At 41.1% G+C, this 22,438-nt stretch overlaps 1 protein-coding gene across 1 annotated transcript in view; it reads left to right on the top strand.

Moving 5' to 3' along the window:
- COL4A6 (collagen type IV alpha 6 chain) overlaps nt 1-22,438 on the top strand; it is a 155,472-nt gene that overhangs the window by 94,002 nt on the left and 39,032 nt on the right. The window contains exons 5-13 of the mRNA XM_058441339.1: nt 3,129-3,245; nt 5,622-5,690; nt 7,358-7,393; nt 11,228-11,290; nt 12,116-12,151; nt 12,331-12,372; nt 13,397-13,489; nt 14,825-14,878; nt 21,264-21,351. Of these exons, the coding sequence (XP_058297322.1) occupies nt 3,129-3,245; nt 5,622-5,690; nt 7,358-7,393; nt 11,228-11,290; nt 12,116-12,151; nt 12,331-12,372; nt 13,397-13,489; nt 14,825-14,878; nt 21,264-21,351 (598 nt within the window). The remainder of the gene's footprint in view (nt 1-3,128; nt 3,246-5,621; nt 5,691-7,357; nt 7,394-11,227; nt 11,291-12,115; nt 12,152-12,330; nt 12,373-13,396; nt 13,490-14,824; nt 14,879-21,263; nt 21,352-22,438) is intronic.

Here is a 22,438-nt window from a genome sequence, read left to right as displayed (position 1 = left end):
TCAACTTTCAGTAACACATATTAAGCGATTTGGCTGAAACCAACAGCTTTCCCAACACATCTTACTAAACTGGATCACTGCACAGATCTGCTTCCCCTTTTAATATTAGCTGATTGTTAACATATGTGTCACTAGTTTTGGTCTCAAAACTCCATTTTTGCTGTCATGTAGACAGTGTCAACACGAGTGGGTTAGTCGTCACTTCACGATAACCTAAGTCTTTGCACTAAAGGGCACAGCAACTAATCAAGAGAGTGAGCAAACAAGCATTCCTAAGATAGTCAACATTAGAACAACAAAGACTAGGGACAGTAGGGCTGTGGCTTTTAATGATATCCCAGCTGTGAGTTGGGCCTGTTGGCATCCACAAGAAATGTGTGTTTACCAAATGTTTTCAGTTCAAAGCAGTTGGGAGCAGAGATTTTCACTTTGCAATTTATGTTTAGCTTTCCCCATGGAGTCAATCCCAAATCTCTAGTTCCCTGCCTGGAGACTTGTAAATGAGCACATGAGATTTATATCCTCAAAGTGAACACATACCACTCACCAAATGGAAACTTTTCCTTTGAAACTGGGTTCTGAGGAACATTGCTTTAGCTTTTCTGGAATACAACAGATCCTCCTATTCCACATGCTCAGTCCCTTGAGGCAATATAGAACTATGGTTTCCCCCCTCAAAGAGCTATACGCTCTTGGAGGGTTGGCACACACATACGTAAAATCATTAGCTATAAGAATAAAGGGCAATGTGCCAGAAATTCTGTGGTTCTGAGAACTGAGAGGAGGTAGAGCTCAGTCCTGTGGTTTACCCTTGCTGACTTGACTGAGAGAAGACCATTTATTGAGCTCCTACTTAGTAAAACTAGTCTCACTTATTTTAACCATAACCCAGTGGAATAGGCATTATTCACTTTTAATGCTGACAATGACTCTATAAGGTAGGTATTAGTCATCACCATTTGACAGATGAGGGAACTGAGGCTCAAGCTGGGGAAGGGAAACAGTGGGATTGGAGCACAAGTCTAACTGGCTCAAAACATGCCTTGTCTACCCATTCCTTGGTATCAGCTGGATGAAAAGGGGCTGATAGATCTGAGTCAGAGGTCAGAGATTTATTTCCAGAGAATTCAGCTAAGGTAGGAAAGGGTAAACAGGTATCCCTGAAATCCTACAGGTAGGAAATATCAGAAGTTCAGGCAAGAAAACCAGAAAAGGACAAGGCCTAAGTAAAAGATGTGGATACCAAAGGTTAAGAATCCAGACAAAGGTTTTGGTGTCAAACAGAAACAAGGTCTCAGGAGTAAGGAAGACTCCTGGCACTGAGCCAGCCTGTTGTTTTGCATCAGTTTATCCCTGTAACCTAGCTGAGAGATAACCCCTAGCAAGTTTGGCTGGGACATTTTATAATAGTGGTGATCAGGATCCCAGCAGGAAACAGACATTTCGCCTGAAGGGTTTAACTGAATGGAGTTGAATGAAGGCTATATTTAACAGATGTGGGAAAGACTGAGGGAAACAACAATGGATGGTGGAACGACTAACTCAAAGCTACCCCTAGACCCGAAAGGGGAAAAAATGGAATGGTAATTACTGGAATCCACTGAGATCTGGAACCATGAAAAAGCTGTTGCCGAACAGGAACTAAGACTATGGAAAAATTTGTCCATTTTCTTGGAATATAGCCAGGGAGGGAGGGCATGGGAGAAATAAATAACCTGTGTCTTTCTCTTCCTGCTTTGATCTCTCCAGTCTCTGTCTCCCAGTGGCCAAATACAACTGGCAGACAGAGCGAAAGGGAGCCTAGGTGGTACAGTCCATAGAGGCCAGGCTCCTAGGACACAGATCTGGGAGAGATAGAGTGTAGATCTTCAGGGCAAACAAGAGTAACCATCCTAGTTAATGATAAAAAGTTGCAAACTTTAGTGAGCTGCATCAACTTCCTCAATGCAACTAAAAATCATCACCTGAGTCTGCAGAGGCACAGATTGCAGCAACTTTGTTGTACAGACAAGTTTATTGACCATTCCTCTGGACTTAGCATTCCATGAGTCCAGAAGTCTAGACTCACACTTTTGTATTAACAGTGTGTCTAGCTCTTACAACTATAATAACAACGAAAATGAAACAGAGTTCTATAGAATATTTTCTCTATAAGAATTTGATAAAAGGTTGTTTCCTCTAATAATTTGAAAAGTTCATTTTTGAACATATAGCGTGTTTCTCTCAAATCATTAAATATATATACTTGGCTTTTAAAGTGTGTTTGTGTTGGCAGGGGGGAAATCTACCTTTTATTGACCTGTCTATATTTCTGGTCTTTCTGGTCATCTCTTTGCTCCATGCCCAACACACAATTGGCTTTTGATGAATTAAAAAAGATATATTATCTACAAAAGGGTAGACTCTATGTACCAAGGAAGCCCAACTCTGGAAAATTATTGAATTCAGATGAATTGTATGAGAATGATTACTAATTCCCCAGCAAAACAACTGCCTCAGTAGTTAGTACGGAGAAGAGGAAAACATACAGTTTTCTAACTGAAGCAATAGCCTGATGTGTGAGCATGATAAAATGAGATTGAAAATGTGATTCTTGCAGGACTTGCTTATTTTGGACCAAGCAACTTTCAGGAGAGGGGGTGCTGTGGGAACTGCTTCTGCTCTGTTAACCAAAATCCAGCATCATTTCCCATGCAGAGCTTCCAATACTGAATGTCATGCCAGGCTGCTCAGGTTCTGTCTGGCCTGAGGAATCCCAAGACCTGGCATGATTCCCTGTTGGTATCACTTCAGCTGCCAGACAGCTAAGCCCAATTTTAGTACATCTTTGTATACAAGGAAGGTAAAGTTGCAAGACCTTGTGTATCCCATCTGTTCATGCTTGATCCCTTTGGTTTCAGCTTGGTCCCTATTAAAGCATTCATCCTTTTGGGAGGGGCAACATTGAACTGTGATTAGACATACATGCTTAAGTATAAGGGAAAGACATGCAAACATACCTGATGGGGCTAAGGGAGTGAACAAGGAGCCAGAGTTTAATAGCATGTTTGGCTTTTCTCGCTGTGGAGCCATTTAGAGTAGCTGACAGTCCTGTGGCTAACTTGATCCCTTCTTTTCTCTTTGAACAGGGCCACCCTGGACAGCCAGGCCCCAGAGGCCCACCTGGTCTGGATGGCTGTAATGGAACTCAAGGAGCTGTTGGATTTCCAGGCCCTGATGGCTATCCTGGGCTTCTCGGACCACCCGTATGCTGCCAGATATTTGCATTTTATTTCAAATGGCTTTGCTTGTCTCTACGTGTGCCCTTTTTCTGCCTCTCTGGAAACCTCACTAAGATTTTGTGGGGCAGCCACTACAAACCCTTGTCCAATGTAGGAGTCAATACTGGCAGCACCACAACAGTAAAAGTCTAGAGAAGAATACCAGTTGCAGTGGGGTGTGCACATGCTACACTGCATAGGGTTGCCTTTTTTTAATGCAGCTTGTGAAGTTGGCAAGATTGTTAAAAGGCTGTAGTAAATTTCATGGCAAAATACACACTTGGGCTACTTGACATGGTCCCACATCAGACAATATTGAGGAATGTTTGGAAGACTTATATGGGATCATGGAAGCACTAACCAAAACCCAAAGGGCTTGCAAGCTTGGTCTATACCAGTGGTTTTTAACCAGAGGTGATTTTTGCCACTCAGGGGGCATTTGGCAATTACTATTGATATTTTGAGGTCTCACAATTGGTGGTGTGCTACTGGCACAAGACAGTCCCCTCCCCAACATCTAGGAATCATTTGGCTCAAAGTGTCAATAATGCTGAGGTTGAGAAACCCTACTCTATAGTAACAGAGTTTGTGGCTACACTCCCACATCTTAACCCTTGGTTATGGTATTGATAAGGTATTTATTGGATCCCAGTGTCGCCACTTTTATTTAATTCCATTCATCCAGATAAGGCTCAGATATTTTGATCTAAGGGATCTCTAGTAAATACAATGCCCTTCCAGGCTGATTTTACAAGCGGCTGGAAAGAGAAAAATAACACATTTCAGACCCATTTTCAACCTCCCTTGAAATAATCTAAACTCATGAGGGCACTGATCTGAGATATTTAACTAGAAATCACTCCATTCATTAGACATGTTTTATAGCTACATGAATTAATTGACACTTCATTGGAAGAGCAGCACCACCACCTTCAGTGACCAGGTTGGGATGTGGGTATATGTGTAAGAAAATGAGATAGATGGACAAAGCACAAGCCCCAGATTGGCATATAGGACTCTGACACCTAAGGACCAAATCAATATGCCGGGGGGTGGGGAGGTAAGGAAAGATGTATTGCTAACATAGGCTGAGATAAGTGAGTTGCAAAGTTCTCCAAAGATTGCCATGGCAACCAGGTATAGAACAAAACATTTCCATGAAAATCCAGCAAAGCAAGGACATGCTACCCCCTAGAGGGAGAAAATAAATGTTGAGGTAATAAATACCCTCTGACAAAGGACAAAGGAAAAAACCTAGTCCTGTCTCTATACTTAACCTCAAGCCTAAATAGGAACTTGGGCATATATTTTACTAAGTGGACATGTATCCTTTGCTGAATACCACACAGATCATTCAGTCGACTTTTTTGAAGCTTCTTTCAAGACAGTAGTGGCCACAAGAATAAGGTGAAACAGGCAGTGTTCGGAAAAAAAATTAAAAAAAAAAAAAAAAAACGGTTTCTGCTCCTGGGATCACGTTGTTGTTTTAGGATACCAATAATCCCTGTGCTGAAGGAATCAATCATTCAATAAATGCTTCAGTCCACAAAGCTTAGCCCTACCCCAAATACTAATCCTGACTTCCCCTTAGGTGTAGGGACGTTGATTATCCCCAGGTGTACAAACTCTAGCAGATATTAGCCAGCATCTGCCATAAGACAGCAAAAAATCTAGTTGAAAGATTGGAATTGTGTACTTTGAACCATTTTTCATGTTAGCAGTGAGATACACCAGCCTCTTAGGCAGACTTTGAATCTGAAGTTGTGTGGTGGAAGTACAGGATGAAGGTAGTTTTGTAGATATCTTTTAGACCAGAGGACTACAAACTGGACCACACGGCCTTTGGCTTGTGGCCTGTTTTTTTTTTTTAAATAATAAAATAAAAAGAAAGAAAGAAGAAGGGTGTAAAACAGAGTTTAGATATGACCCAAAACGCCTAAATTATTTACTATCTGGTTCTTTTCATAAAATTTTACTAAGCTCTGTCCTAGACAAAGGTTCTGTCAGTGATGTATACCTGTGAGGGGTGAAGCAGTGAACTCTCCATTACATGAGTTATTTGTGGTTGTTCAGACCAGTACTCTGAATAGATGTAAAGTATCTGACTTTAACACATTTCAGGCCCATTCAAACCCTTTCCCTTTACAGACTTCTGGCTTGGGGATTGGGAGGGCATACGGCTCTGAATCAGAGCACCTGGTCAAGGAATGTGTTTTGCCCCTTAGTACAGCCAAGTTTGCCATAGAAAAAGCCACGTGTTTTCAGGCTCTTGCTGTCCCATCCTCTATCTGATCAGATAATGCAATTAAAAAGACTATAAGTGTGCGTATTTCTTCAATTTTTTTTAACTATTTTACTCAGGGGCTTCCTGGTCAGAAAGGATCAAAAGGTGACCCTGTCCTTGCTCCAGGTAGTTTCAAAGGAATGAAGGTAAGAGCCTGTAAGTCAGATAGCTGAATAGGCTATAAGCTGGGTTCCCCAGCATTGGGCCCCACCTCCAGTGAAAACATTTCCAGAACTAGCATCTGTGTCTCTATTTAAGGAGCAGACCAAGCTGGATTTAAAAGGATCTGGAGCTTTTTGTGGTGGAAACATTGACATAAATGTTTGCAACTATACTGTCAAAGAGATTTGCTCTGTAGGATCTAGACCAAAAATAGGATACAGATCAGCAAACAAACAGTTTGCATGGGTATCATTTTCTTTCACAAACCAAGACATTTCCTGGAGGCAGATACCTTTTTTCTACTCTAGAATCCTTGTTGTCTGTATTCCTTGGTTTGAAGCCATGTATGTCTCTGCCCATCTCAACATGGCCATTAGCCAAAGATCCTGGTTCTGCCCTTCTCTGTCGCTGCACACCAACCCATCACCCTAGCTGGGCTCCTGGATGTCTGCAAAAATTGCCCATCAGCCCTGAAGCTGGCTGGAAACTTTCATCTCTTTCCAGAATTGACAAGAACCTTCTGTGTTCTTGTGACTGTGTTGCCTGATATCCTGCGGGGCCTAAGTAAACCCTGGCTCCAAATGATTGGCCCTATTCCCTTGCAGAGCGGGACAGGAGTCCATCATTTCCCTGGTAGCAAATGAGAATTTATGTACCCAACATCTGAGGAGAAGATACACCAAGCTCACTCAGCTAATTCATGGCACTTTTCTGTCTTCCATTAGTGAATAGAGCCTGGAACATTGGAAATCACTTTGGAAGGCAGTGATGGGGGTGGGTGGCTGGAGAGCCGGAAAGGATTTAGAGTACGGGCTTCTAACTATAGATGCCATAGTAGAAGATAGAATGTTTGAGTTGGAAAGGACCTCATGATTTTCAGACTCGTATTGCTCATTTTACAGATAGAAAAACTGAGGTGTACTGAGGCTATGTGACTTGCTCAAAGCCAGTTCACTAAAGAGCTAAAACTCAGGCAGTGCTCTTTTCATGCTACAGAGAGCTGATTTTTTACTGTAAGCCAAGTGGAGTAAGACTAGCAGGTGTAAAAAATTGGTCATTGTTCTGGAAAACATTGATTAAATGGTTTTGCCAAAAATCAAAGAGACCCTGGATCCAGTGGAACACAACAATTTTCACAAGATGGTTACATTACTGATTCATGCAGGAACTAAAGATGCAGCAAAGTAATTAAAATGTAATCAGAGAGTGTATGCTCTGTTGATTTTCCCTTGAAATGTCCGATTTGCATTGTATACATACGGGCACAGAATCTTTGGGGATGAAGGCACACGGGAAGGTAGCTTTGCTTTCCTCCAAAAGGAGTAGGAAAATCACCAGCCCACAGAAGTAGTTTCTAATTGATAAGTTCCTAGCAAAGGTGAAAATTAATTAATCCAAGCAAAATGTGAAATCCTGTTCAGCCAAGGCTATAATATGTGTCTTCTACAGTCCAGATTTTTCTTACAGAAAAAATAAACAATCTAAACAGTCGAATATGTCCAATTCATACATTATTTAAAACACAAGACTTTGACAGAGGAGGCCCAAGGTTCAGAGATGTGTTTTTGTCCCTATGAATGTTAGGTTAGTTATCTGAAATATCGCAGGCTTAATTTATTAAACTCTTCAGTGTCCTGCCTTTGTTTCTCAGGGGGATCCTGGGCTGCCTGGACTGGATGGAATCACTGTAAGTTGTTATTTATGTGTTGAGCTCTCAGTGTTGACTAAAAATCACTAATGATGCATTTTCGTTCTTCTCTATGATGTTCTAAGGTCTTTGTAGACCTCAAGGAAAATCTAGACAGTTGAAGTAGAATGGGTCACAGTATTGACATTTTCCAAATGAGAAAGCACTGAGAGGATAAACTGTCCACTGTTAAGTTGCATGACAAGCAGGCTTTCAGACTTTAGGCCAGAGACATGTATTCACGGGGATGTACTTTCCCCTAGGAAAGTATTTTGCCTTTCGTTCAGCAAGCACTTACTAAATGTTTTCTGTGTGTTGAGTAGTGTGAGTAAATCAAAAGAAGTAGAGCACATTGCTTTAAAAGGTACTCCACGCAGAAATTCCTTTTAGGGACTCTTGATAATGGTGAGTCCATATAAGGCTGTGAGTTACGTTAATAAGAGCATTATTTTTCTTTGAGATTCCACATTGTCACTTTTTTTTTGAAACAGCTTAAGAAAAAAATGCTTCTTTCCTTCTTCTTTCTTTCCCTTTCCTGTATTCACTCTTTCTTTCTTCACTCTATCTGTTTTCAGTAATCTCTGAGACAATATAGACACAGTCCCTGTCCCCAACGGTGGGAAAAACTAGTAGGAATGTGGCATAAGAATTCCACAGCAACTTAGAAGAAGAGATGCCATTCACTTAAGGATATGTCATGTGAGTCTTTATGTCTAAGAGACAGAAGGTAGCTTGTGAGAAGTGTGAATGGTGTTTAACTGGCAGTGGGAGAAGACTTTCTAAATAGAGACTTATGGAGTTTCATGAGAAAAAGTAGGCAAAAAAATGGGATGTGTGCAAGCACACCCAAAAACAGAGATGAATAAAGACCAAGGCCATACATATTCCCTAGGGCAAAACAATTGGCTTAGATAGTGTATTCATTAAATGTACAGAACAACATCCACTGTACTTGCTGCATAGCTTCTCTTAGGTACTTGTTTTCCTGCCCACAAAGGCGCAATGTTTGTCCACATACACAGGCATGATATACAAACTGCTTCAATTTGGGGAGAGGGCATTTGGTGGCTAAGATATTTGTGATCAGCAAGGTGATCACAGGTGGCTAGTTATTTTCATTTTTTATTTTTTTTATTTTTTATTTTTTTATTATACTTTAGGTTTTAGGGTACATGTGCACAATGTGCAGGTTTGTTACATATATATCCATGTGCCATGTTGATTTCCTGCACCCAATAACTCGTCATTTAGCATTAGGTTTTTTTTTTTGTTTTTTTTTTGAGACAGAGTCTCGCTCTGTCGCCCAGGCTGGAGTGCAGTGGCGCGATCTCGGCTCACTGCAAGCTCCGCCTCCCGGGTTCCCGCCATTCTCCTGCCTCAGCCTCTCCGAGTAGCTGGGACTACAGGCGCCCGCCACCACGCCCGGCTAATTTTTTTTTGTATTTTTAGTGGAGACGGGGTTTCACCCTGGTCTCGATCTCCTGACCTCCTGATCCGCCCGCCTTGGCCTCCCAAAGTGCTGGGATTACAAGCGTGAGCCACCGCGCCCAACCCCTAAGTGGCTAGTTATTTTCAAAACAATGTTCAGACTATCATTTATTTCTGGAGGCCCTTTGAACCCCTCCTTTCTCTTCCTCCTATCTGAGTTCCAACCTCTCTTACCCTCTCCGCCCCTTATCCAGGCCCATGTGAAGTTATTCCTGCCCCACCGTTGGAAATGGACCCTTGCATTTCACCAGACCATTTTTCTCGTGCAATTTCACTGTCTTATGTTTAACATTGTTGTTATTTGATTCAAAAATTTTCTAAGTTCCCTTATGATTTTTTTTTGACCCATGGAATATTTAGAAGTGTGTTGCTTCGTGTCCAAATATTTAGTAACTTTCCAGCTATCTTTCTATTATGGATTTCTAGTTTGATTTTATTGTAATTAGAGTGAACACTGTGTTATTTCAGTTCTTTTAAATTTGTCAAGGTTTATTTTATGGTCCAGCATACAGTCTATCTTGGTGAATATTCCATATGCACTTGAACAGAATAGGTATTCAGCTGTCGTTGGGTATAATGATCTTAAAAATATCCATTAGGTCAAGGTAATGGATACTATTGTTTGGATCTTCTATGTCCTGACTGATATTTTTGTCTAGTGTTTCTGTTCATTATGGAAGGAGGGATGTTAAGATGTCCAACTGTAATTGCAGATTTGACTGTTTCTACTTGAAGTTCTGTTAGTTTTTGCTTCATGTAATTTGAAGCTCTGCTATTATGTGCATAGGCATCTAAGATTGTTATGTCTTCTTGATAAATTGACCTATTTTATCATTTTGAAATGTCCTTCTTTATCTCTGGTAATATTATTTGTCTCAAAGTCTACTTTATCTGATATTAATATAACTCTTTTGCTTTTTAAAAAAAGTTTTTGTTTGTTTATAACATTCTAATAGGAAAAATTTCAAATATAGAGCAAAGTAGAGTGAATTTTGCAATGAACACGCATACCATTAATATTTTATTATACGTCATCCCTTGGCATCCATGGGAGATTGGATTCAGGACCTCTCATGGATACCCAAATCCATGAATGCACAAATCCCTCGTATAAAATGGTGTCATATTTGCCTGTAACCTATACACATCCTCCCCTATACTTTTAATCTCTCTAAGTCACTTATAATACCTAATACAATGTAAATACTATGTAAAAAGTTGTTATACTGTATTGTTTAGGGAATAGTAACAAAAAAGAGTTTGCATATGTTCCATACAGATGCAACCATCCTTTTATAAAAAAAAATTTTCAATCAATAGTTGGTTGAATGCACAGATGTGGAACCCATAGATACAGAGGGCCAACTGTACTTGCTTTATCCTCCTTCTATCTATCTATCCATCCCTCTGTCTGTCCATCATTCCATCCTATTTTTTAATTTTTATTTTAAGTTCTGGGGTACATGCACAGGACGTGTAGGTTTGTTACATAGGTAAACGTGTGCCATGGTGGTTTGCTGCACCTATCAACCTGTCACCTAGGTTTTAATCCCAGCATGCATTAGCTATTTTTCCTGATGCTCTCCCTCCCCCTACCCCACCCCCCGACAGGCCCCAGTGTGTGTTGTTCCCCTCCCTGTGTCCATCCATTCTCATTGTTCAGCTCCCACTTATAAGTGTGAACATGCAGTGTTTAATCCATCCTATTTTCAATGAATGTCAAAGTAAATAGTAGACAAGAGTTCACTTACTCCTAAATCCTATAGCATGCCTATCTTTAATTAGACTTCAATATTTCTTTGCAGTTCTTTCTTTTTATATAAAATTTACATACAATGAAACACTTAAGTGTATGTTTGCTGAGTTTTGACAAATGCATACTTGTATGTAATCCAAACCTCTATCCAGGTACAGAAAATTACTATCACCTCAGAAAGTGCCCTCCTGCTCATTCCCTGTCAATCTCTGCCCCAATTCACCCCAAAGGCAACCACAATCCTGATTTTTCTCCTTTATGCCAGTCCTAGAACTTCATGTAAAGGGAATGACATAACCTCTAGCCTTTTGGATCTGGCTTCTTTCACTTAACACAGTGATTTTGAGATTCATCCACATTGTTTCATATATCAGTAGTTTGCTACTTCTTATTGTAGGCATTTATTCCACTGTTTGAATCTATCAGAGTTTATCCTTGTATCATTGGACAACTGGAACATTTCCAATTTTTGACTATTATGAATAAAGTTGCTATGAACATTCTTGTACAGTTCTCATGGACATACATATTTTCATTTTTCTTGGAAAACTGCCTTGCTTTTTGAACTTGGTAAAAACTTGCCTCTCTAGGGCCCACAAGGAGTACCCGGATCTCCTGGAGCTGTAGGACCTGCAGGACCACCAGGATTACAAGTAAGATCAATTTAAGCCTAGTTTGTGATCACAGTATTCACATGACTGTTTTCCCTACCATACTATGGATTCAGTGTAAACCTGTGTAATTTAGGTCCTCCTGGTGAGCAAGGGCAACCTCTATTCTTGGAGGTTTGTTAAAGTAAAGCATGCTCTTGCCAGGAGCTATTGGAGTTATTTATCAGAGTCTATCTGACCATCCAATCTGTGCCTCTAAAGCCTCCCACCCTAGCTCAACCTAAAGTATAGCCCAGGGATGGCAGATCCCTGACACATTTATTGCCACCTTCCATTTCTTCACCCATGGCAGGTATTGCTAATTAATCATACCACCATCACTATCACCCACCCTGAACACTGAAGAAGCTTCAAATTCCTTCCTAACACTGCATCTTGGGTAGCTCTGCCTACCTACCCATTTTTCTGACACAAAACCTGTTTATCATCACTGGTAGAGGAAAAGCATAGCCAGTCATCTATGTGGTTCTGGGAAAGCTGTGTCCCCAGATTGTTCTCTCTAGTGCAAGAAATCCCATTACTCAGTACTTTCGCTTAGCTTCACCAAAGGTCATCATTTTAAAATTCCTGGCCAGTTGGGAGGAATGACACATGAAGTCTTCACTACCTTAGCATTAATGTGATTACCAGGTCAATTTGGGAGATTTCAAAGGAGATAAAAGGGAACCATAGCAAAGACAGCTAGAATCTACTATGCCAAAGCAGGAAAGATGGCTGAGTTACTGGGGAGTGACTCTCAATATGCCGTGTTCTTTTTGACTGAAACTAACAAGTGCTAACTCTTTCTTATTTTTTAAAAAAATCTAGGGTCCTCCAGGGCCTCCTGGCCCTCCTGGTCCTGATGTAAGTATACTTTGTCTTAGGGCATTTTGCTTCCTACTCCTAAGTACTCTGGATTTCCCGGAGAGATACTGGTTTGGTTAACCCTACTTTCTGGTAAAAAAGATTGCATTCCAATTTAAGTTCCCAGAGCTTATTTAGTAATCAATTTTGTTTTTCCTCCCTGTATCCCTATTCCCTAGGGGAATATGGGGCTAGGTTTTCAAGGAGAGAAAGGAGTCAAGGTAAATAGCTTTTAAAAAATACAATCTGCATTCCATATGCTGCAAGAAATGTGTCTGATTACACACATGTGCCTGCTTGTGTAAGAGGATTTGTTTTTTTGCCTTGGGAAATGAGCATTTCCCAACCCACACAGATCGTCTGGTGGGATCTCTTGAGGGCTACATGTGTACATGCCACACATGGGCTACTGTGGTTCTTTTCCCTTCAAAATATTGTTATTTCCCTGCTTCCTACCTGTGAAATGTGTATGTCTTACAAACATATTCCCTTGAAATAGATTCTTTCTCTTCCTTCCATCTGAGTCTTTCCTTGGTGTTTTGTGTATTTTGTTCCCTTCTCTTTCCTTGTCTCTGCTTCCCCTCTTCTCTCTACCCTTTCTCCTCCTCCCCCTCCTCCACTTCCTCCTCCTTTTCCTTTTTGTCCTCCTCTCTCTCTGTATCTCTCTCTCTCCTCTATCTCTTTTCTTTAACCTCTCTTTCACCATTCTCTTTTATTTCCCTCCTTCTCTCATTTCTCTCTTTACAAATTGCATTGTGATTTCAGAGCCTCGAGTGAGGCTGAGAACTTGCCATTCCCACCCTTCTGTTAAAATTGCACTGCCTTCTGAAGGAACAACTCTTGCCTCCAGTGTTCTAACATGGACTTCATTGCCTCTGTTTGTGCTCTTGGCGAGGATTAGACCACTTAGAGTCGGATCATTGTTGCCAAGAGGTAGCTGTTCACCTTGTTCTGATTCGTTTTTTAATCTCTTCTAAACACCCTTTCATAGCAACCATGAACTTAAAGTTTCTTTCTATCCATCTTGCTCCTCCCTCTGCAGTGCTGGTACGAAATTCATTGGTCGGGCTTATAATTCTTCTCACCCTTTGGCAGTGAGAGTTTTGTTTCCTCATTGGCATGAGGGTAAAGAGGCCAAAGTAAGAGACAGTTTATTTGTGAGTTACATCCAGAGGACAAACCCCCACTCTGGAAAAATGGCCGGTGTGATTTTCACTTTGCTTAATGTTCCATTTGATCTTACAGGGGGATGTTGGCCTCCCTGGCCCAGCAGGACCTCCACCATCTACTGGAGAGCTGGAATTCATGGGATTCCCCAAAGGGAAGAAAGGATCCAAGGTAGTGAACATTTAAGAATAGGAAAAAATTAATAAACCTTTTCCTATAATTATAATACAAGAACTTAACTCTAATAACCAGACAATACTGGAAGAATAAAGGGCTCTGGGTAATGGATTTTTGTTTAGAAGTGAGAGTAAAAAGCCTTCTTTGTTTTGCCCCTTATGAAAAGCTTTCTTAAAAGGCGGAGTATGTTTCTTGGTGTGTAGGTTTGAGTGTGCCTGGGCATCTGAGTATTCATTTAAGCGCTATTTTCTCTGTTTTAGTGTTGCAGATTCAATTTTTGATATGCCGAATAACTTAAACATTAAATAGTTGTGTTTTTCCTCCTAACTCCCAACCCTCTCAATACTTATGGTGTCCCCAAAGTACTGTGACATAACACATAGGGTATGAATGGTTGCTCTTAAATTATCTTTTTAAAGAAGTTATTTGCTCTTAAAACTTGACCCTGAAAATAGGACATACTGTCACCAAGTGGTGACAAGAGATGCCCTAATTTACCTGATCTGAACTACCAAGGCTTACACTATAGACCTGTTTAACTGAAATATTTTATGATCTGTATTTTTATGTGAGTCACTGTATACTACCTACATGGTTGTAATTGAATGGCTGTGTACAGTTAAGGTGGGCAGATATCTTTCAGTAACTTGCATTTCCTGCCAGGGTTCCTTTAAGCTTTGTGATTCTGTTCCCATGGCCAAGGGGCCTAGGCAGGGAAATGTATTTAGTCTCCTTTTTTTAAATTTGTCTTTGTGGAAGCAACAACTCCAAGCCCCTCCAGGTTTACAGGAAGTAGTCGTTGATTTGGGAATGGTCTGGCAACATAAAAGAGATTGTCTGCTTCCTTGATCATTCCCAAAACGTAGGGAGCTTTTCCATGGCACGTATAGATAAATTCACATATCAGGGAATGACAGATCAGATTGTTATGTGTCCCTATCCAAATTGTAATTGTTACCCTTTTCCCAAAACTATGGATTTCTCTGCTGCCTCTAATTTGCTATAGCAAATTGTACTGAACAGCTTCTTCCACTAGAAAGAAAACAGACAATCATCCTTTCTGTCTCCCAGTTAGCCTCAGTATTTGACATTCTGTTTTAGACAGTTATGGTCCATAATCCTTCTCCCACAGCCAAGAGCTCCATGAACGAAGACATCCTGGTACAGCTACTAGTTAGGGAGCCTGGGGAATCTGCACCACTCTCTGCTACCCTAATCTTGATACTTCATTGGTTCCCCACTCCTCAGTCCAAGTACTTGCGGAGAGCCATCCTACTGTGTGTTCACTGCTTCCTGATGCTACTTACTAACCTTTGGCTGATTTTCCAGGGTGAACCAGGGCCTAAGGGTTTTCCAGGCATAAGTGGCCCTCCAGGCTTCCCGGTAAGTCTGTCTATTTGATCAATATGTATTCAAGGGTCTGATTGGACAAAAGCTGTAGCAATAGAAGGCTGACAGAAAGACCTCTTCCCATGGATATTGTAGAGAATGCCGCCATCTGCATTATTAGAAGGTATTTAAGGAGATGTTCTTGTTTCTCAAACACATGCAGACGTAAGCATGGTTCTCCATGAGGCTGTATACCTTAGAGGTTATTAGCTCAAGCTCTATAGTTAAAACAGACCTAGGCTTGACTGCTGATTTTGCCAGTTTCTAACTATGTGAACCTGGACAAGTTTCTTAACTTTTCTGAGCCTCAGTTTCCTAACCTACAAAATAGGGGAGAATGATGGGGTGGTTATGAGGATTAAATGAGATAATATGCATGAAAAGGGCTTACTACATGTCTAGCACTTATTATTCAGTTAATGGTAGCTAATCTTAGTAATCCTACCTCCACTTTCATATCTGCCTTTCTAGCTTAGATTCTTACACTCATCAGTTACCTTTTGAGGGTCCCTATGTGCCAGGCATTCTGCTGGACTTGGAGGTTACAACAGTAACTAAGTAAAAGTCCCTGTCCTTGAATTACATTGTAATGGGGGAGTGAGGGAAAAAAACAAACAAGAAACCAGTAAACAGGTGAATCTATAACAAGTTCATACAGTGGTTATTTAAGTTCATATATATATATATAAGATGAAAGAAGGGTAAAGTGATGAAGTGTGGATGGGGAACAGGGCGGTCTACTTGGGACAGAGTGGTCAAGAAGGGCCTTTCTGAGGAAGTGATGTATGAGCTGAGACCTGCATATTATGAGAGAGCACATCTTGTGAAGATCAGAAAGAGGGTTTAAGGCTGAGGGAACCGTAAGTGCAAAGACCTTGAGGTTAAGAAAACCTCAGTACTTTTGAGGAACAGTAAGAAGGTGAGTAAGTGGAACAGAGTAAGCAAGGCTAATAATTCCAGACAGAGAAGTAGGAACCAGATCTTGGCTACCTTCATAGGTCAATGCCGTGTTTTATTTTTAATGTAATGGGAAGCCGTTCAAAGGCTCTGACTTGTATTTTTAAGATCACTGTGGCTGTGGGAGGAAGGGGAGAGGGAATGGGAAGGGTGGAAGAGCAAACACAGAGGGTATTGCAGTAGTCCAGGCAAGAGATGGTGGTGGTGACTTAGACTATAGTGACAGCAATGGAAATGGAAAGAAGCGGATAGATTCAAAATGTAAAAATGTTCAACCTTGTTATTAGGGAACATTTCAAACATTTACAAAAGCAGAGAGAATGTCATAATGATTCCTCGTGTGCCCATCACACAGTTTCAATAATTAGCAATTTATGGCCAATCTGAAGCAAATAATAGACATATCATTTCATCACAAATACCTCTGAATATTTAAAAGGTAAGGGCTTTTTAAGACATAGTGACAATATCATCATCAGTAATTTGTGATTAGTAATTAATATCAGTTAACAAGGCAGAATTCAAATTTTTGATTGTCTTATAGGTATATATATATATTTTTACAGTTGCCTTGTTTCAATGAGAGGCCAAACAAGACCAATACATTACATTTGTTTAATGTGTCTTTTAAATCACAAGATATGTTTTGAAAGAGCTGACAAGATTTTCATGGATTGGGAATAGGGATCAGGTGGGAAAAGGATGAATCAAAGATGACTAGGCCTGCCTGTGCTTGCTGGGCCAATGGGGATAGATGACTCCATTCCTTCCCTACAGTACTTTGAAATAGTTTCGGTCTCTTTGGGTGGCCAGAAAGCAGAGCCAGTGGAGCCAGTGGAGCCAGTGGCACAGGTTCCTTCCATGATGATTCTTATTACTCCATAGAAATAAAGGGGGCATGGAGAATCACCTGTTCAATGCACTTGATTTTAATCACCTCTGTATCTAATGAACCAGAAAGGAAGAGAACCCTAGTGTTGGAGACAGAGCACCCAAACTTTAGACCCAGCCCCTGCTCTGGGACTTTGGCAAGTCACTGAACCTCTCTTTATATCTCTAATTTGACAATGGTCATATTTATACTTTTTATTGATAGAAAATATTTCTACATATTTATAGGGTACATGTGATATTTTGTTACATGCACAGACTGTGTAATGGTGAAGTCAGGGTATTTAGGATATCCATGACCACAAACATTTATCATTTCTATGTGTTGGGGACATTTCAAATCTCTTTTCTGGCTATTTTGAAATATACAGTACATTGTTGTTAACTGTAGTCACCCTACTCCACTATCGAACACTGGAACTTATTCATTCTGTCTAACTGTATGTTTCTACCCATTAACCAACCTCTCTCCATCTCTCCCCCAACCCCACACTCACACCATTCCCAGCCTCTGGTATCATTCATTTTACTTTCTACCTCCATGAGATAATTTTTTTTAGTTTCCGCATATGAGTAAGAACATGCATATAGCTACTCTTTTAAGACCCAACTAATAACGTATGCGAAGTTTCTTTACAAAATATAAGGCTGTCCTGTTCAATAAGCTAACAGCCAGCCATGTGTGGTTACTGAGCCCTTGAAATGTGGCTGATCTGAAATGAGATGTACTGTAAGTGTAAAATACACACCGGATCTCAAAAACGTAGTATGAAAAGAAATCTAGAATATCTCAGTAACATTTTTAACTTCAATGTTAAAATGACAATATTTATTATATATTTGGTTAAGTAAAATATATCATTTAAATTAATCTCTGTTTACTTTGATTTTTTAATGTGGCTACTAGGAAAATGAAAATAACATAGTAGCTCACATTATATTTCTATTGGACAGTACAGATATAAGGTACTTTGCAAGTGAGTTTGGGAATAAGGTTTTCACCTTTCTTTGTAGAGCATTTCCATAGATTCTGGCCACCTGGCATTGTCCCTGTGAGGTAAGCAAGGTGAGCCAGGCTTATCTCCCTTGTACTGATGAGGAAACCACAGCCTCAACGGGTGAAGAGGTTTGTCCAGAATCACGCAGCTAATTATTAGCAGAGCTGAGATTGAAATTCAGCTTTCTTGAATTCTAGCCAATTTGGTGGCTTTTTCCCCATACCATACTGCCCCCTACAGTCCAGTTTGCTCTAATCCCAGCCGTGATGGAGTTTTTATCTCTAAATCTCTGAAAAGGATTTTATGATCTCCTCTGGTGTTATTGGCTTCACTGGCTCACACTGCCTCCCTCCCCTTCCCTTCCACATCCGAACCCAGAGTATTTCCCCTGCTGCAATTTCAACCCATTCCCTTTTGTCCTGTAAAAGAAAGAGACTGACGACAATGCACGGTGATAAATTGCAGTACCATTTCAAACTCAGTATTTCCAGTGTTTCAGAGTGTGGGCTGAAAAATAGAAACCCCAGTTGATTGTAAAGACATCAAAGCTGGAAAATAACCCCTTTACATCGAACAGCATGTTTTCATACGGTGGGAATTAAGAAACCAGAGCTCTCAGCCACTTTGGCACAGATTCAATGTGTGACCTTGGCCAAATCAGGTAACTCCTTCAGTCCTAATATCTCTGTCTGTTTAATGGGAACATTCGTAGGTACTTTATATGAATGCCTTATGACAGAAAAGTTATGAGGAGAAAGGTGGTAACGTATTTGTGATACTCTGGGCTTTTCAGAGGAAATGTGCTTCTCAAATCCAAAGCCTTCACATCAGCTTTCAATTATCCACACTCACTGAGAAACAAGGCAGCACTGAAGACAGAAATCTCTAGGGAATCCAAAATGTTCCTTTTAACTGTTTGTTTTCTTCCTGTATGAGTCCAAATCTTTGTAAGAAACAAAATGCCCAACCTGACAGATTTGTCCCTCACCTTCTTTCTCTTGGCCCCTCTGCAGTGACCAAACATCCCTGATTTTCTGGCTCAGTCCTCACCTCACACATTTTATCCCATTGTCTCCAGCAACACGCTCACACTTGTAGGCCACAGGTCCTTCCATGGAGGTCATCAGAGAGAATTGTATATCCATGTGCCTCTGTTCAAGGGACTAGCAAACACAGAGGAAGGCAAAAATGGAATAGATGAGGGGAGGGATAAGAGAAGAAACTGGAAAATCCTGAGGTAACTATTGAGTAGGTCAATAGTTACCCACACACCTACTGGGTAGGGGTAACTACTGGGTAGGTGGGGTTCTTCAGTTGAGCCTCTTGAGAACCAAAAAGCATCAGGAGTCCAGAGCCCAGGAGGGCAGGCCTGGAAACAGTTAAGCTAGCTCCAGTGAGGCTTTCCAGGCCGTGGGTAAGTAGGAGTGTGGGAGCAGCATTTGCAAGATTACTCATGAGGAGGACTGCCTGTGACGGACGGGGCCAGTCCCAGGGCATCTGGCTAGAACAGCTTGTTCAGCAGGGTCCCTGTACAGTGCCTCCCTATTCTGGGAGACAAGTTGAACCTACAGCACAGCCAGTGTCTTGCCAAGCTATTTATCTTTTATTGGCTCTAACCCCCACACACAAATTTGTCTTTTTTTTTCCTTTTTACATTTGTTTACACATTTATTTTTGTTCACACTATGGCATAAGCTCTCAGGCCCTGTGAGAAAGCAAGACTCTTCTGCTTTCTGGAGAAGGAGTACAAGGCCTCCTTATATTTACAACTGAGGGCAAGATAGATGGGGGCACAAGATGGTTCCTGAACATTATTTCCTTCACTCTTTGTAATAGTTTTGTTCTCTTGGCCATTATTCCATTCAGTTCAACAAGTATTTACTGGACCACCTTGTATGCGTTCAGACTGTAGTAATGGGCCTTGGAGGAAGATAAAAGAGAGAGTAATATAGGTCTCATGCTTACAAAACGTTCATATGCAACCGTTCTTTGCACTTTAAGAGTTTGGGGCAGCATGGGCTGCCACAGATTTCATGGACAGGTCAGAGAAGGCTTCTTGAAGCGTTTGACCTCAGAAGCCAATAGACATTCCACCAAGTCGCAGCATGCCTTGGTTTGATGCAGAAAAACTCATATTTTAAATAAGTTTGCATTCAGTTTAACCCGCGAGCCTTTCACATTAGGAATTTAATGTAGCATGAAGGCTGAGCTATTTGATGCACAGTTATATAAATGCAGAAAAGAGAACAGGTAAGTACAGGACCAAAGCCTGCTTTGAATTGGATCCTACACACACACACACACACACACACACACACACACACACACACTCCTCCCAATAAAAAGACAATGAAAACAACCCACATTAAAAAAAAACCAAAAACATGACTAGCCAAAAGGAAACAAAAATGAAAAACCCTGGGCCCAGAAAGCCAAGGGGTGCTCAACCAGCTTTCAGTACTCATGGGAGTGCACTGAGTATGTATGTACAAGGAAGAAAAAGCTACAAATGGGATTTGAGCAGGTGAGCCAGGTCACATTAAAGGGACAACAGATGTTCCACAACATTTAGTGCCTTTTCTTCATTGCCTCCTTTACTTTCACAATAAGCCAAAATGTTGTTTGCTAAATCTGTGCTCCAAAAAGTACAATTTTAAGCAGCAACAAAGTGGCCTCGTTTAAGTTTTCTGTGAAAAACATTATCCACTTTAGTACTGAACTCTTCTGTATCTTGGGGGCCCAGACATTTGCCTTGGACCCAGAGGGGAGGAAGTTCTCTCTTACTCACTCTGCTTCTTGGAGTTCCTGCTTTTCCCTAGAGAATCCCCAAGTCGTATTCATGGCTACAAACCCTCACCTCCGATGAGCAGGGCAAGAGGGCTTGGAGACCATCTCACAGTCCCCTTTGGACTATCTCTAGGGCCAGGCAAGAGCCCTACAGGCCTAGTACAGGAGCTGCAGGGTTTCAGACCGTGCCTAGATAGAAATACTTCTTCCCACTGAAAAGGATGTTGTGCTCATTATGTCTCCAAAGGGGAAAAGCTCTTGCTCTTCCCCCTAGTATCAACCCCCAAGAATTTGCATAATCCTCCATTTGTGGGTCAAATCATGAAGTTCCTAGATGATAGAAGGCAGCTTGTTCTAATGGAAAGGTCCTCGGAATGAAAAACACAAGATACGGCTCTCTCATTCATTTTTAACCCATCTAGATGTTGGTTTCCTCATCTGTAAAATCAACAAGGTTAGATAGTTAATCATTTCTATGCTGTTAGCCCATGATACTGTAAATACATGGAACAGTGTTGTGGGTGGGGGTGGGGGACATTACTTCTAGAACCAAAAGGGAACCTTGAATGAACGGTCCAATTTATATTCAGACCCTATGTGCTTCTCAGGCAGTGACAAGAGACAGCATGGTGAGCCTCCCTAAGGGGAGAGTGGAGCTTAATTAAAATAGCCTCCTTGCTTTGGATGAAGCCAGGAGACCGACGAGAAAACAGACGTTATAACTTGTGGTTTCTTTTTTCATTTAGGGCCTTGGAACTACTGGAGAAAAGGGAGAAAAGGGAATCCCTGGTTTGCCAGGACCTAGGGTACGAACCTGGAGTGTTACTTGCCTGGGTCTGTCAAGTCACCTAGTCCATTTTCTTTCCTGTTTGCTTCTATATGTTTTGCAACTTGGTTGCCACCTAAGCTTCTCGTTTCTCCTCAACCCAATGGCAGGTTCCTAAGACATCCTTCTCTCTTAGCCCCATTCCCTTGATTGAATGGCTCGCTTGAAAAGGAATGAGGCACCCCCTACTCTAGGTGGCTCCTCAGCCTATTTATCTCCTTGCTGTCATGTATCATTGTCTTCTGGGCTAAAGAATGATATGAGTGTTGCCTTGCTTTCATTCCATTCTATTCTGAGGGAATTGAGCAGGGAAGTGGCACAGGAATGGAAGAAAGAGAGCCAAGTGCAACCTTTATAGGATAGAAACAAGCCTGGAAAGTTCTAGAACATAGTGAGTGATGTTTGGAGTCAACAGTTTCCAATAATAATCTCATTCGAAATGGAAAAATAACTATTAGCCTCTCTGATTCCTAGCTTCAGGCACTTAGGTGTTGAGCTAGAAGCAGTGGGCCAAGCTTAGCCTCAAAGAAGTAACATTTTAGAGAATTGTGTTGTTGACTATGAAGTTTATTAACAGTCTTTTGAGTATTCAGCCATACTTATCCATTACCCTGCCATTTCTTTCTCTACTTTTCCCCCTCTCTTGTCTTGAAAATGCATATAATCACCAACAAAGAATGCATTTGAGGTGGAAGATGAGGCCCTCCCATAATCTATTTAAAGATCTCCTGACTTGGAACTAATGCAGACTAAGTACAATACCAACCAGCCCTTCTATCGAATTCCACCTACTACTTAAACTGTTTCCATTTATTTAGCTCTTAAAAAATGCTCCATGTGGCTATTTAGCCTGATGGATTAGAGCTTAGAAAGAAGTCACTAGGCCGGGCGCGGTGGCTCACGTCTGTAATCCCAGCACTTCGGGAGGCCAAGGCGGGTGGATGACTTGAGGTCCGGAGTTCGAGACCAGCCTGGCCAATGTGATGAAACCCTTTCTCTACTGAAAATACAAAAATTAGCCAAGCATGGTGGCGCATGCCTATAGCCCCAGCTACTTGGGGGGGCTGGGGCAGGAGAATCGCTTGAACCCTGGAG

Source organism: Hylobates moloch, unplaced genomic scaffold (assembly GCF_009828535.3).
Source record: "Hylobates moloch isolate HMO894 unplaced genomic scaffold, HMol_V3 SCAFFOLD_7, whole genome shotgun sequence".
Lineage (NCBI taxonomy): Eukaryota > Metazoa > Chordata > Mammalia > Primates > Hylobatidae > Hylobates > Hylobates moloch.
This window is presented reverse-complemented; position numbering and strand designations above follow the sequence as displayed.